Below are 16,090 nucleotides of genomic sequence, written 5' to 3' on the forward strand. Positions count from 1 at the left end.
GCGATGGTGGAGGGTGTTGGTGACAGCAGTGGCGTTGTGTCGTGCTCTTCGTCCCACTCTGAGTCCATGGCACTTTGGGGTGGGGGTTCGTCTCCACCCATCCACTCTGAGTCACTGTCCGGTATTTCGTCTTCCTGGGTAGTGCTGTCCCGGGTAGGGGTGTCCTGGGCAGTGCTGTCCCGGGTAGTGGTGTCCCGGGTAGTGGTGTCCTGGGTAGTCGTGTCCTGGGTAGTGGTGTCCTGGGTAGTGGTGTCCTGGCTCGGATGTGACGGGGGCCTGTGGCTGCCCCCCTCGTCGCTGGGTGGTCGCTCCCGCACGTGACGGGGGTGTCGTCTCCCTGTTGCTCCAGGTCTCTCCGTCTCCCGTGGTGTGCGAGGGGCATCCTGCGGGCGTCGCATGCTGGAGGGTCCGTGTCTCTTCGTCTCCCGTGGTGTGCGAGGGGCATCCTGCGGGCGTCGCATGCTGGAAGGTCCGTGTCTCTCCGTCTCCCGTGGTGTGCGAGGGGCATCCTGCAGGCGTCGCATGCTGGAGGGTCCGGGTCTCTCCGTCTCCCGTGGTGTGCGAGGGGCATCCTGCGGGCGTCACATGCTGGAGGGTCCGTGTCTCTCCGTCTCCCGTGGCCTCCGAGGGGCATCCTGCGAGCAGTCTGCATCTGCGGGGATGGGTGCCTGGACGTTTGGTCCTGCGATACACAATGAAGCATGCATGGTTAGACATCAGTCAGTGATCAGGTGATATGGGGGAGGGGGATATAGGGGAGGGGGGATATGGGGACGGGCTGTCGGTGGCTCACTTGCTAGTACGCCCCCGACCTCTGCATCAGCAACCTCCCGGTTGTCAGGTCCGCCAGCCAGTTCCAGGGCCCTTTCCTCGTGTTCGGTCAGTGGCCTCTCATCAGCGGGGCCTCCTCCAGTCCTCACATGCTCCCTATCGTTATGTGCGTGCTTAGCCTGTGTGGGGCGGGGGGGGGGGGGGTGGTGGTAGCAGGGTTAAAAGGCAATACTGTTAGGCAGGTATATGAATGCACGCCATCGGTTGCGCGTGCATTGCAGAGGTTAAGGTTAGGGCTGGATTCACTTGGGGATATAGGGGAGGGGGGGATATGGGGAGGGGGGATATGGGGGATATGGGGGAAGGAGGGATATGGGGGAGGGGGGATATGGGAGGGGGGATATGGGGGAGGGGGGATATGGGGAGGGGGATATGGGGGAGGGGGGATATGGGGAAGGGGGGATATGGGGGAGGGGGGATATGGGGGATATGGGAGAAGGGGGATATGGGGGAGGGGGACATGGGGGAGGGGGGATATGGGGGAAGGGGGGATATGGGGGAGGGGGGATATGGGGGATATGGGGGAGGGGGGATATGGGGAGGGGGGATATGGGGGGATATGGGGGAGGGGGGATATGGGGGAGGGGGATATGGGGGAGGGGGATATGGGGGAAGGGGGATATGGGGAGGGGGGATATGGGGAGGGGAGATATGTGAGAGGGGGATATGGGGAGGGGGGATATGGGGGAGGGGGGACATGGGGGAAGGGGAGATATGGGGGAGGGGGGATATGGGGAGGGGGGATATGGGGGAGGGGGGACATGGGGAAGGGGGATATGGGGGAGGGGGATATGGGGAGGGGGGATATGGGGGAGGGGGATATGGGGGAGGGGGGGATATGGGGGAGGGGGGATAGGGGGAGGCTCACCCTGCCTGCTCTGACGAGGTCGTTCACCTTGTGGCACTGGGTGCCTGTCCGTGGTGTCAGGGCCGCAGCGGTGACGGCCTCTGCCACTTCCCTCCACAGACGCCGGCTGTGGCGTGGGGCAACTCTGCGGCCGTGCCCGGGATACAGGGTGTCCCTCCTCTGCTCCACCGCGTCCAGGAGCGCCTCCACATCCCGTGACTGGAACCTCGGGGCTGAGCGGCGGCCAGCCATCCAGTCGGGTGTTCCGGTCGGGTGTTCCGGTCGTGTGGGGGGGAGCAGCGCGGCCTTATGAGCCGTCACGCCGTGCGGTGCGTATGACGCTGCACGGCGTGAACCACTGCGCAAGCGCGGATCCCGTTACGTCGCTGCTAGCCCATTTCGGGCCGGAGACTTTATACCCATTTTTCCGACGTGACGCAAGTCGGATTTGCGCCATTTTTTGCGCCGATCGGCGGACTTTCCGCCGATTACGGAGAATTTCGCCCCCTGTGTCCTGGTTGGTGTCTCCCTCCCCCTCTCCTTCTTATGTCCAACCCCCCCCCCCCACCCTTCTTCCGTTATCCGTTTCAGTCACGGCCTTCCTTACCCAACCCCTCCCTTGCTGGTCACAAACAGGTCTTGGAACAGGTGAATTGCTTCCACGTTGGTGGGAGTCATGGGGCGGGATTCTCCGACCCCCCCGCCGGGTCAGAGAATCGCCAGGGGTCGGTGTGAATCCCGACCCGCCGTCCTCCAAATTCTCCGGCCCCACAAAAATCGGCCCGGCGTCAGTCGCGCTGCCCGCCTCGGAGAATGGCGGGGTCCGGCGCGACTCAATGGGCCCCGGGGCTGCCCGAATTCTCCGGCCCGTGAAGTCCCGCCCGTCTTTTGCCAGTCCCAACGGCATAAATTGAAGTAGGTCCTTACCGGTGGGACCTGTCGGCACGGGCGGCCTCCGGGGTTCTTGGGGGGCGCGTGGGGATCTGGCCCCGGGAAGTGCCCCCATGGTGGCCTGACCCGCGATCAGGGCCCACCAATTCACAGGCAGGCCTGTGCCGTGGGGGCACTCTATTCTTCCGCACCGGAGGTTGTACCGGTCCGCCATTTCCGTGCAGAAACAAAGCCCCCTGCGCATGCGTGAGGATGATGCGAGCACACGCAGGCGCTCCCGTGCATGCGCCAACACGCCACGGCCGGCGGAGGCCCTTCGGTGCCGGTTGGCGTGGCGCCAAGCCCCTTTCCCGCTGGCCGGTGGGGCGCAAACCATTCCAGGGTGGGCCTAGCCCCTGAAGGTGCAGAGGATTCCGCACCTTTGGGGCGGCCCAACGCCGGAGTGGTTCATGCCACTCCGTCCTGCCGGAGTTGCCTGCCCGCCAATTACGGAAGAATCCTGCCCAAGGTCTTTTTGATGAAGTCTGTGTCATCCCCAGTTAGGGGTATATATATTCACAAGCACCACTGGTTCCCCTTCCAGGACACCGCTGACCATTACATAACCCCCCCCTCGGGTCCATCATCGTATTCGTCGCTGTAAAGGTCGTCCTTTTACGAAACATTATGGCCACTCCCCTCTCTCTCGTACAGAAGCACACTTGGTCGGTCTGTCCTATCCAGCTCCGGCTTACTCACAGTCAGTCTTTTTCTCTCAGGTGTGTCTCCTGGAGGAACACTATATCGGCCCTCAGGCGTTTTAGATGGCGACGACTCTGGATCTTTTCACCAGGCCGTTGAGTCCCCTGACGTTCAGGGTGAATGTTCTGATGGGGGCTTTCTGTCCCCCCACTCCTGCAGGTTCAGCCAAACGTACCAAACCCTTGCACACTGGGTTTCCCTTTGTTTGTAGATCACTGTTGTCTTCTTTGTTCTGGCTGCCTCCATGTGCAACCTGTTGTAACCAGCATTCTACCCCTCTGCCCCCACCTAATCCCTAATCCCCCCAAACCCATCTGCCCTTACCGTCCCCCTTCCCCTTCTCCATCCCCCTAATCCCTTCCCCCCTTTAATCCCCCCCCCCCCCCCCCCCCCCCCCCCACCACCACCACAACCACCACCACCACCGCTCCTCGCCACCAGGTCGTGCAAGAGAATGAAGAAACATTGTTAATAATCCTTATATGTCGCTATATGCTGTCTATATGGGCGGCACGGTGGCACAGTGGATAGCGAGAATGTGCAAACTCCACACATTCATCCAAGGCTGGAATTGAAACCGGCTCCCTGGCACTGTGAGGCGGCAGTGCTATGCACTGTGCCGCCCATATAGCGGGGGTGGGGGAGACCTTCTGCATCAGATGGACTACTGCAGTTAAAGAAGTTGACTCACCATCACCTTCTCAAAGACAATCGGGATGATCAACAAATTCTGGCCTTGCCAGCAATGCTCACATCCCATGATAGAAAGCAAAAAAACTTTGATTTCCAGTATACCAAATGGAAATATATATCTTGGCTGTTTCAGTGATGTTGCAGGACTCACCTGGGGACCCAGACATGCGTTATGGAGTACAATCTTTCTTTAAACAACCAAACCCCACTCCCCTCCCTGCTCCCCTAATACCGCCGCCATTTCCCATCCTGTCTTCCCCATTTTAATATCCTTACCTCCCCTCCATTCTACCCCCCTTTGCTGACCCCTCAATCCTCTTTAAAGAAGTAAATAAACAGTTTCCACCTCCTAGTGAATCCCTCGCCCAGCCCCCTCAGGATGAACTTGACCTTCTCCAGGATGTGGGTGCAGTGGAGGCAGCAAATGAGGCTGGAGGGTACCTTGGTTACCTCGGGCTCGACCGGTTCAAGCTCGGTTCTATAACTGTATTAAAATCCCACCCCCCAGATCAACCAGTGCGAGTCCAAATCAGGAATCTTCCCCAGCACCCACCTCATGAAATCTACATCATCCTAATTTGGGGCATAAACATTTACCAGGACCACCGGTAACCCCTCCAGCTTCCCACTCACCATCACAAAGTCCCTCCCAGGTTTGCCACAATAGTACCCACCTCAAATGCCACCTGCTTATTCACCAACGCCACCACCCCACTCACCTTCATATCCAGTGGAACACCTGCCCCACCCATCCTTTCATCAACCTTGTCTGGTCCCCTATCTTTAAGCACATCTCCTGCAGGAAGGCCGCATACCCTTTCAGACTGCTCAGGGGCGTGAACACACATGACCGTTTGACCAGCCCATTCTGCCTCCTTACGTTCCACGTGACCAGCCTTGTCGGGGGGCTTCCCACCCCCTCACTTGCCGATCACCCATATCCCTTTTTGGGCCTCCAGGCCCACCCTCGGATGTCCACCGTCATCTATCCTTTTCAAACGGCGCCACCTGCGCCGGGTGGCAGACGACATGCGGCCACACCCTTGTCAGCAAACCTCTCCTCTCTCCCCCACACTTAAAACATCAGCCCCATTCGGGCCGGGTACAGCAGCCCGAATTTCACCCCCTTTTAAAGAGGGCAGCCTCGACCCGGTTAAACCCGCTCTCCGTTTCGCCAGTTCTTCCCCGGGTCCTGCAGCTCATTCCCTTCCCAGGTGCACTTCTTCGTCTGCCTCGCCCTTTAGAAGATCTTCTCCTTATCCAGAAAGCGATGCAAACACACCACCATTGCCCTTGGCGGCTCGCCCACCCGCGGCTTCCACATCAGCACCTTGCGGGCTTGGCCAACCTCCAGGAACATCTTGCCAAGGTCATCCCCACACCCCCACTACTTGCCTTCAAACAACCGCGCAACCACAAACAAACCATTGTTTGCAGCAAACTACCCAGCCTTCAGAACAGTGACCTCGACACCACACAACCCTGCCTTGGCAATCTCTGCAAGACGTGCCAGATCATCGACATGGTTACCACCATTACACGTGAGAACACCACCCACCAGGTACGCGGTACATACTCGTGCGTCTCGGCCAACGTTGTCTACCTCATACGCTGCAGGAAAGGATGTCCCGAAGCGTGGTACATTGGCGAGACCATGCAGACGCTGCGACAACGAATGAACGGACATCGTGCGACAATCACCAGGCAGGAATGTTCCCTTCCAGTCGGGGAACACTTCAGCAGTCAAGGGCATTCAGCCTCTGATCTCCGGGTAAGCGTTCTCCAAGGCGGCCTTCAGGACGCGCGACAACGCAGAATCACCGAGCAGAAGCTTATAGCCAAGTTCCGCACACATGAGTGCGGCCTCAACCGGGACCTGGGATTCATGTTGCATTACATTCATCCCCCACCATCTGGCCTGCGATATCCTACCAACTGTCCTGGCTTGACACAATTCACACCTCTTTAACCTGGGGTTACCCCATCTCTGGATCTGTAAAGATTCAATCACCTGCTAATGCTCGCATTCCAAGCATTGTCTGGCATCTTTGAATCTGTCGATATATATGTTTCTGGAACATACCTCTTCATTCACCTGAGGAAGGAGCAGCGCTCCGAAAGCTAGTGACATCGAAACAAACCTGTTGGACTTTAACCTGGTGTTGTAAAACTTCTTACTGTGATTAGGGATAGTAAGCATGGATTTGTGAGGGGTAGGTCTTGCCTTACAAGTCTTATTGAATTCTTTGAGGAGGTGACTAAGCATGTGGATAAAGATAAAGCAGTGGATGTAGTGTACATGGATTTTAGTAAGGCATTTGATAAGGTTCCCCATGGTAGGCTTATGCAGAAAGTAAGGAGGCATGGGATAGTGGGAAATTTGGCCAGTTGGATAACGAACTGGCTAACCGATAGAAGTCAGAGAGTGGTGGTGGATGGCAAATATTCAGCCTGGACCCCAGTTACCAGTGGCGTACTGCAGGAATCAGGGGCGAAATTCTCCGGAAACGGCGCGATGTCCGCCAGATCGCCCCGCGCCCCCCCCCCCAGGACCTCGGAGCCCGCCCGCGCCGCCTTGTCCCGCCGGTAAGGTAGGTGGTTTAATCTACGCCGACGGGACAGGCATTTTAGCGGCGGGACTTCGGCCCATTTGGGCCGGAGAATCGCGGGGGGGTGCCCGCCAACCGACGTGGCGCGATTCCCGCCCCCGCCGAATATCCGGTGCCGGAGAATTCGGCAACCGGCGGGGGAGGGATTCACGCCAGCCCCCGGCGATTCTCCGACCCGGCGGGGGTCGGAGAATCTCGCCCCAGTTCTGGGTCCTCTGCTGTTTGTGATTTTCATTAATGACTTGGATGAGGGGGTTGAAGGGTGGGTCAGTAAGTTTGCAGACGATATGAAGATTGGTGGAGTTGTGGATAGTGAGGAGGGCTGTTGTCGGCTGCAAAGAGACATAGATAGGATGCAGAGCTGGGCTGAGAAGTGGCAGATGTTGCCTGGAATGGAGAGTAGGTCTTAACGAGGATAGGTTGAGGGTGCTAGGCCTTTTCTCATTAGAACGGAGAAGGATGAGGGGCGACTTGATAGAGGTTTATAAGATGATCAGGGGAATAGATAGAGTTGACAGTCAGAGACTTTTTCCCCGGGTGGAACAAACCATTACAAGGGGACATAAATTTAAGGTGAATGGTGGAAAATATAGGGGGGATGTCAGAGGTAAGTTCTTTACCCAGAGAGTAGTGGGGGCATGGAAAGAACTGCCTGTGGATGTAGAGTCGGACACATTAGGGACCTTCAAGCAGCTATTGGATATGTACATGGATTACGGTAGAATTATATAGTGTAGATTACTTTGTTCTTAAGGGCAGCACGGTAGCATTGTGGATAGCACAATTGCTTCACAGCTCCAGGGCCCCAGGTTCAATTCTGGCTTGGGTCACTGTCTGTGCGGAGTCTGCACATCCTCCCCGTGTGTGCGTGGGTTTCCTCCGGGTGCTCCGGTTTCCTTCCACAGTCCAAAGATGTGCAGGTTAGGTGGATTGGCCATGATAAATTGCCCTTAGTGTCCAAAATTGCCCTTAGTGTTGGGTGGGGTTACTGGGTTATGGGGATAGGGCGGAGGTATTGACCTTGGGTAGCTATTTCCAAGAGCTGGTGCAGACTCGATGGGCCGAATGGCCTCCTTCTGCACTGTAAATTCCATGATAATCTATGATTAATCTAGGACAAAGATTCGGCACAATATCGTGGGCCGAAGGGCCTGTTCTGTGCTGTATTTTTCTATGTTCTATGTTCTAAAATATTACAAATATTTCATTTATTTGACCAGTTATGACAGTCTATGCTTCCTTGGTTTTCTACCAGTGCACTGTAAATTTGCTGTATAATTGCAATTAGGAGGAATGTTAGGGTGAATTATTCTCCCTCCCTATGGAGAATTATCTGATTTCTGTATTCCCTTCCTATCCCCATCCAAACAATCTGACTCGAACTGGAAGTCAAGCCCTGAAATTGCTAAGGATTTACTCCACCACATTTTTGCCAGCTGAGTGTAACCACAATCCACTTTTTCTCCAAGCTGGGCACTGCAACCCAAATCCCAAGAATGTGGCTTTCGTGTGCCTGCAAAGGTGCATCAGTGGTGCCCACATCAGACCACCAACCAGAATTGTGGAATGCCACTGTTCCTTTGGGAGATCCTTTGGGGAGTGGGGAGTTCTTGTGTATAGAGAATAAACCAGAATTGTTGCATCCAATCTACCGTTCCATGTGTATTCACTCTGCGCAGATTCTACTGCCACCATGTTGCTCCAATCATGGAGAGCAGGTTCAATGAAGTGCCCAAAATAAATCTCTTCAAATATTTTGCTCTCACTACAACAAGTTGTCATCACTGGAAAGAGAATTGATTCCCTTTGCATTCAATTTCCTTTTTGGGTGGAGTTTGGGTCTTTTATACAAGTTCAATATAACTCACAGTAGGGCTTATTTGCAAGGTTGAATTTACTGGAGAAGTGCAGGAACTCCCTCCCCTTCAGATTAAGGACATGGGTGAAAGATCTGCCCATGGCCATTTCCCACCCCACTTCTCCCCACTAGAATTTAAACAGCCCATACAAATGGATAGAATCCTAGTACAGATTCTCTACCCAAGTTCCTCAGAAATCCAAACATACCTCATGTCCCTTGTAAGGATTTTGAACTACAGTGATTTGAGAAACATGAATTTGATCTCTTGCCACACTATTAGAGCCATTTTTGTTGACAGCAGAGAAGAAGACAATTCAACCTTTTGCCTCTGTGCCAACATGTTCCTATAGCAAATCAAAACTCATCATCTGTTCTCCTCCCATATCCCTGAATTTTCCTCTGCTTCAAAGGTTTTATGTATTCTTCCTATAAAAGTTGCAGAAGTTTCTGTTGCAAAATAATCAGGGGCGGGATTCTCCGACCCCCCGCCGGGTCAGAGCATCGCCGGGGGCTGGCGTGAATCCCGGCCCTGCCGGCTGCCGAATTCCCCGGCACCAGAATCGCGCGCGCCAGTCGGCGGCCCCCCCGGCGATTCTCCGGCCTGCGATGGGCCGAAGTCCCGCTGCTGGAATGCCTGTCCTGCCGCCGTGGATCAAACCACCTTTCTTACCGACGGGACAAGGGAGCGGGCTCCGGAGTCCTGGGGGTGGGGGGGGGGGGGGCGCGGGGCGATCTGGCCCCAGGGGGGGTGCCACCACGGTGGCCTGGCCCGCGATCGGAGCCCACCAATCCGCTGGCGGGCCTGAGCCGTGGGGGCACTCTTTTCCCTCCGCCTCGGCCACAGTTTTCACCATGGCCGATGCGAAAGGGACACCCCCCTGCGCATGCACGGGAATGATGTCAGCAGCCGTTGACGCTCCCGCGCATGCGCTAACTTCCGCCGGCCAACGAAGACCTTTCGCCTCCGACTGGCGTGGTGCCAAAGCCTTTCCCGTCGGCTGGCTGCGCGCCAACCACTCCGCCGCGGGGCTAGCCCCTCAACGTGAGGGCTTGGCCCCTAAAGGTGCGGAGAAATCTGCACCTTTGAGGCGGCCCGACGCCAGAGTGGTTCACGCCACTCCATCCCGCCGGGACCCCCCGCCCCCACCAGGTAGGGGAGAATCCCGTTCCAGGGGTTGAAATTCATCTCAGCCAGTGGCGTATCCCTTGATACATTCTGTTGCATGTTGGTCCAATCTCCAGTTTCATGTGCTACCAGTCTGCCTTGTGTTGACCCTTTGTAATGTCTTGTTTTTGGATTGTTTTTCTCCAAGATGATTATTTATTCTTGTTGAGCAAGTGCCCAAGTACAGAGCTTATTCAGTGTCTGACCCATGACTGGAATGGAAATCCAGCAGTTCTCTCCACCGGGATTGCAATATTGTGGCTGATATCAAATGATCCCAAGGAAGTTGGATTTCATCTTCTGAAGGAAGTCTATGATTCTGGTCAAGGTAAGCACATTCATTTAACTCATTTCACATATTAAAACATACCAAGGCATTTCACGAAACAGAAATTGACACCAAGAAAAAAGATAATGGGACAACTTACACAAAGCTTCAACAAAGCAAGAGGTTATAGGGAGTGTCTTAAAAAAAGAGACATTTAGGGAGGGAATTCCACAGCCTTGGAGATAAATGGCTGGAAAATTGGCCGTCAGTGGTGATGAAATGGAAATGGGAGGTGCACAAGAAGCCAGGTTAGAAGACCACAAAGGATGTGGATTTTAAAATTTATCTGTTGCTGGGACAGGGGCCAGCACATGTCAACAAACACAGGGGACGGGATTCTCCATTTCTGAGCCTAAGGGCTGGATTCTCTGATTCTGTGGCTATATCCGCAGGATCCATCTGGTCTTATGACCAAAACGTCGGCAGCACCCTCGCACCAATCCTCTGCCCGGTGGGGGGCTAGCAGCCGCGCCACGTAAAGCCCCTGGCCTTACCTGCGGATACGGCTGCAGAATGGCCGGGTCCATAGCCGTGCATGCACATATTGGCGGCCTGCATGTTGGCGGCAGTGCCATACAACATGGCGCCGGCCGCATGCGGACCCAGCCCATCAGGGCGGAGCATCGAGGGAGGGCTTCAGGTGACATCCTGAGGCCGTCCCGACTACGTGTGACGTACTCCTCGAGTACACCGTTTTTGAGGGGGCGGAGCATTGGAAAAACAGCACAGTCCCCGATTCCAGCGTAGAAACGGCCGATCACCGAACGCGATTTTGGCATCAGCATTCGGAGAATCCAACCCTAAGTGTTGACGCCAACACAGAATTCATGGACATTCCCGACAGCAAAACTGGTGCCACACCTGGACCTATTCCGCTACTGCTAAGGGGCTAGCACCGGCATGGTGCCAGATTCGTCGGTTTCGCGATTGACACTCAGAAGGCTGACAAACTGCAGCCGCATATACACATTTCACTCCCCATACACACCATCCCAGCCAACAAGATGGCAGCGAGGTGAGTGGCACCAAGGTTTGTGGACGCAGTACTCGAGTCCCTCTTGGATGCCATGGAGGAGAGGAGGATGACCCTGTACCCCAGCCCGGGAAGGAGCCTGCCAGCCGTCGCCATTTGCTGTGCCTGGGCACAGGTGGCCAAGGCCGACAACGCTGTCTTCCGGATTGGCCAGCAGTGCCGTAAAACACTGCACATTCTACTCAGGGCGGCCAGGGTGAGTAGGCAGCACTGTGCCTCTGTCACCGACCCTCATCCCACACACCCATAACCCTTCCCCTTCCCTCCCACCCGAAGGGTGGGTGAACCCCCACTCTGCATAACATGTTGGTACCCATACCGGCCGCCATGGCTGGGTGCCCTGGCCACTGAGACCACCAGCTACCCACCCCCTGCGCTGCATGCTTAGGATTGTCTAACGCTGTCATTTCCTTTCCCTCCACCCCCCAGAAGAAGGCCGTGTACAAACGCCGGGAGCGGGAGAAAACTGGAGGGGGACCGCTGGACCTGTGGCCCCTTACTGTGGCTGAGCAGAGGGCCCTGGATGTGGTCGGAGGCCGGGAGGAAAGGGAAGTCGCCGACATGGAGTTCGGCCATGAGCGAGGAAGTGAGGTCCCGCTTAATTGTGGTTCCCCGTGACACTTGTGTCAACACCCCCAATACCACCCCCACATCATCCACACCCCCACATCACCCACACCACCCTCACTCTACATCACCCCCACCCTCACCACAGACATCAGCCCTCCACCCGAGACTCAAGAGACCCCGGAGCTCAAGTCGGAGGATGACAGTGCTTTTCCGTGACAACTATCTCCAATACCCTCCACCATCCCATGGACACCCGCCTCGGTTGGGCACTTTAGTGAAGTGGCTCCCGGGACTCTATCTGATGGTCACCACACAGCAGGTGGAGGTAGGAACATTAGAGAGGGTGGATGGCCAGAAGGCTGGCCGATCAAGGAACAAGCTGCCGTCCAGACGGCTTTCAGTCTTCTGGAACGGACAGTTCCACAATCGTGGAGATGCAGTCGCAGAGCCAGGGACAACATGAGGGGTTGTCGACGAGCATCCAGCACCTGCAGGTGCAGTTGGAGGAGTCCAACCGCATGCAGCGGCCGGGGATGGTGCCGACAATGCGTGCCACCCAGGCCAACACCACAAGGGTGGCGTCCACAGTAGAGGCATTGGGGCAACGGTTTTGTCTATGGATCAGCATGTCCAAGGCCTGGGGCATTCTGTTTGGGCGCTGGCCGAAGCACAGGCAACCATGTGCTAGAGCCACCTGGCCATCACAGTGGCGCTTCTGAGCATGGTCCAGTCACAGCAGGTCATGACTGGAAATGTCAATGGCATTGCCCAGGCGATGGCTGGTGTGGCGCAGATGCAGAGGGAGATGGTCCACTCCCTGTGCTCCATGGTCGCAAGCGTATGGACCCTGGTCAAGCCCAGAGCGGGCCTCCAGGTCTGGCAGCGCCAGGTGGTGGGGGAGCCTCAGAGGATAGCTCTGCTCATATGGAGCAGCTCGAGGGAGGAGGAGGTGATGGGGCCCATGCCGGTGACTCCTGCAGGGGAGATGCTGGAACCCCCCCCCCCCCCCTTGTCCCTGGCGCACCTGGTGGGCAGGACAGGGTGGCTCCATGGCATCTGGGACACCCGAGCAGCAGCTGGGCCCAATCCAGGCCCGGTCATCCCAGAAGATACCCGCCAGCGGAGACCCTGGTCGCAGGGTAGGAATCACACGGGCTGCCACCACTCCTGCAGTACCGTCTGGGGAACCACCTACATGTAGCGTTAGGGCCCGTAAGGCCAGAAAGTAAGACACTAGTTAGGTTGACATGGGTGCAGGGTACAGTTTAGTTATGGGGCTAGGGCACAAATCTGTATTTGTTCACATTAAACATCTGCTTCCACTGTTATAACCTGTCTCGGTGCTCTGTCAGATGGGTGTGAGGGGTGGGCTGGGCTGGCCAGAGGATGGGGGATAGGGGAAATGGGCAAACGTGTGGGTGGAATGGACAAACATTGTGGGTGGCCTATCGCCCCCTCCACCGTCACCCCAGGGAGTCAGTGGGTCCATGTGATGGAATGGCCAGCTCACATGCAGGGATTTCTAGATGGACGGTGGAAAGTGCTACCGTGGGCAGGAGTCAGACATTGTCAGATGATATGAAGATGTGAAGCACCAGAGCTCATCGTCCTCCATCCCATGGCCAGATCCGGTGTTACTGCCAACCCAGGGCCCCCACCCTGTAGTGCGGCAGGTATGTACAGGTGTGTATGAAGAGGGTTGCAGGCACGAGGGTGGCCAGGAGGGGGGTAACGAGGGGATGTCAGTTTGGGATGCAGTATCTGTGCCGCTGGCCAGTTCCACCCCTCCCCCACAGTTGGTGAACCTGGAGTCGATCAAAGCGACCCGTGCGCACATGTCGTGCAGCCTCCCTCCTTGCCTGCCTGGGCTCCATGTCCTGCCCATCCTCCCCCTCCCCCACATCCTTCTCGTCGGACGACGCCTGGCGTTCTCCTCCAGCACACCCGCTCTCTGCTGCGCGATGTTGTGGAGGACGCAGAAGGCCGCCACGATGTGGGCATCCCTCTCAGCGTCATACTGGAGGGCCCCTCCGGGGGGGGGGGGGGGGGGGGGGGGGGGGGGGGGGGGTCCAGGCACCTGAGCCACATCTTCAGGAGACCGAAGCAACGCTTGATCACACTCCTGGTTGCTGTATGGGTGTTGTTGTAGCGGGTCTCCGAGTCAGTCTGGGGCCTGCAGATCGGTGTCATCAGCCACGACCGCAATGATAACCCCTGTCACCCAAGAGCCAACCCGCCAGCCGAAGAGACATTTCGAACATGTCAGGAATTGTCGGGTGTGCCTGGATGAAGGCATCGTGCACACTGCCTGGGTATCGGGTGCAAACGTGAAAGATGCAAAGCTGATGGTCACATAACAGCTGCACATTCATTGAGTGGAACCCCTTTCAGTTTGTGTATAGTGGCCTGTTATCCGCAGGTGCTTGCAGGGAAACATGCATGCTGTCGATCACTCCTTGGACCTGAGCCATGTCATCGATGGCGGCGAACCCCACTGCCCGGGCATCATGGTGGGCTCGATCCACATTGAAGTGGATGTATTGATCCACCTGGGCATACAGAGCCTCTATGATGGCACAGTGCACCGAGGTCTGTGAGATCCAGGACAGGTCCCCACCCGGCTCTTGGAAGGACCCCGTTGCATAAAAGTTCAGAACGACCATCACCTTGACAGTCACCGGGAGCGGGTGTCCTCCCCCATACCCACATGGTGCCAGATGGTGCCAGGTGTACCATCATGGGGCAGCACGGTAGCATTGTGGATAGCACAATTGCTTCACAGCTCCAGGGTCCCAGGTTTGATTCCGGCTTGGGTCACTGTCTGTGCGGAGTCTGCACATCCTCCCTGTGTGTGCGTGGGCTTCCTCCGGGTGCTCCGGTTTCCTCCCACAGTCCAAAGATGTGCAGGTTAGGTGGATTGGCCATGATAAATTGCCCTTAGTGTCCAAAATTGCCCTTAGTGTTGGGTGGGGTTACTGGGTTATGGGGATAGGGTGGAGGTGTTGACCTTGGGTAGGGTGCTCTTTCCAAGAGCTGGTGCAGACTCCTTCTGCAGAATGGCCTCCTTCTGCACTGTAAATTCTATGATAATCATCTGGCAGATATGTCGCACTATCTCCCTGCTCAGCAGGTCCTCGAATGACAGGCGGTGCCGGTATACATGAGGTCTCATGTGGCGCCTCCTTGGCATCTCTTCCTCCTTGGCCTGTTGGGTAACTCGCTCTCCATCCTGGGCATTTGCCTCCTGTCCCTCTACAGCATGCTCCACTGTTGCACGCTCTGCTACACGCTCTGTTGCTGGAGCTTCTTCCTCGATCAGCGCCAGCTTGTACAACCGCAGGGCATCTCCCAGGGCGAGAGTGACTAGCAGGAAGGCAACCATTGCTGGTTGAATTCCAATATTCATTGTCTGCAGGTGGTGAAAAGCCAACATGTTAGCATGGTGCATACCCCCCTGCCAAACCAGGCTACATGATGGCCCTGATTGGCACTGCAGGTTCTACCCCCGCATGTCCCCGCATCCATGGTTGCGTTTGTGGCCGGTAACGTGGGGCCTCTGGCCCTGGCGCCTGTCCCTGATACCAGGGTTACCATCGGCTGGCATTGCCCTTGCTAGGGGTATACTATGTGGCCCCTGCCCACCGCCCCGAGAGGGGCTACTGCGGGCATTGCCCTGGGTGGGCTGCTGACCGATGGCGACTGAGTGCGGGGGGTATGGCGGAGGGTGGAGAGGGGACACCCATATTGTCGGTGCCAATCTGCAGAACCAGGGGCCATGGTGGGTGGTCAGTGGGTGGTCAGCAAGATGGCTGCCTTGCAGGCCGCGGTAATGGCAGTCTGGGATTGGACACTGCCCCAGTCCCGTCGGGGGTCACCCGGGCTACTTGGCCTGTTCTTCCATCACTATCCCTCCCCCGGCCCTGGCAGGGCTCCCCCACCCCAGCTGGCCCAGCCAGTGCCAATCCAGCAGCCCACAGTTGCTCCTCTCTGTGTCCTACCTCCTTCCTCTCTCCATCATCAACCATGAGGCCAATTTCACGATTTTAAAAAGCATAAGTGAACTCGGGATCTCATCGGGAACTCAGCTCATCTGAGGAGGAGAATCGTGGAGGCCTCGGAGAATACCAAGTCAGGCTTGCTAATGATATGCAAATGGTGTTTACTGTACGTGCGTTCTGGACCACATTGACGCTGCTGTCGAAGCGACAGAGAATTGCGATTCGGCGTCAAATCGCACCCGCCGCGATTTTGCCGTCTGAATCTATTCTCCGCCCAACCATGTTTCCCGATTCCGGCATCGGCCAGCGGAGAATCCCGCCCAGGATCTTGAGTGAATCAGACTTGGCCTGAATTAAGATAAAGTAACAGAGTTTGGAAAAGTTAAGTTTGAGGTGATTGAAAGATCGGAGACAGGTGAAGAAAGCATTGGATTAGTCGAGTCTGAAGTTGACAAAGGTTTGAATGAAAATTTCGGCAGCAAATGTGCTGTGTTGGGTCAGAGAGAGAGACAGTCACCGCGAT

At 56.4% G+C, this 16,090-nt stretch overlaps 1 protein-coding gene across 2 annotated transcripts in view; it reads left to right on the top strand.

The window, feature by feature from the left end:
* LOC140424276 (clathrin heavy chain linker domain-containing protein 1-like) overlaps positions 1-16,090 on the top strand; it is a 208,731-nt gene that overhangs the window by 183,517 nt on the left and 9,124 nt on the right. For both annotated transcript variants that reach the window (XM_072507852.1, XM_072507853.1), the window contains exon 10: positions 9,787-9,966. In XM_072507852.1, coding sequence (XP_072363953.1) covers positions 9,787-9,966 — 180 coding nt within the window. The remainder of the gene's footprint in view (positions 1-9,786; positions 9,967-16,090) is intronic.

This window comes from Scyliorhinus torazame, chromosome 1 (genome assembly GCF_047496885.1).
Source record: "Scyliorhinus torazame isolate Kashiwa2021f chromosome 1, sScyTor2.1, whole genome shotgun sequence".
Taxonomy (NCBI): domain Eukaryota; kingdom Metazoa; phylum Chordata; class Chondrichthyes; order Carcharhiniformes; family Scyliorhinidae; genus Scyliorhinus; species Scyliorhinus torazame.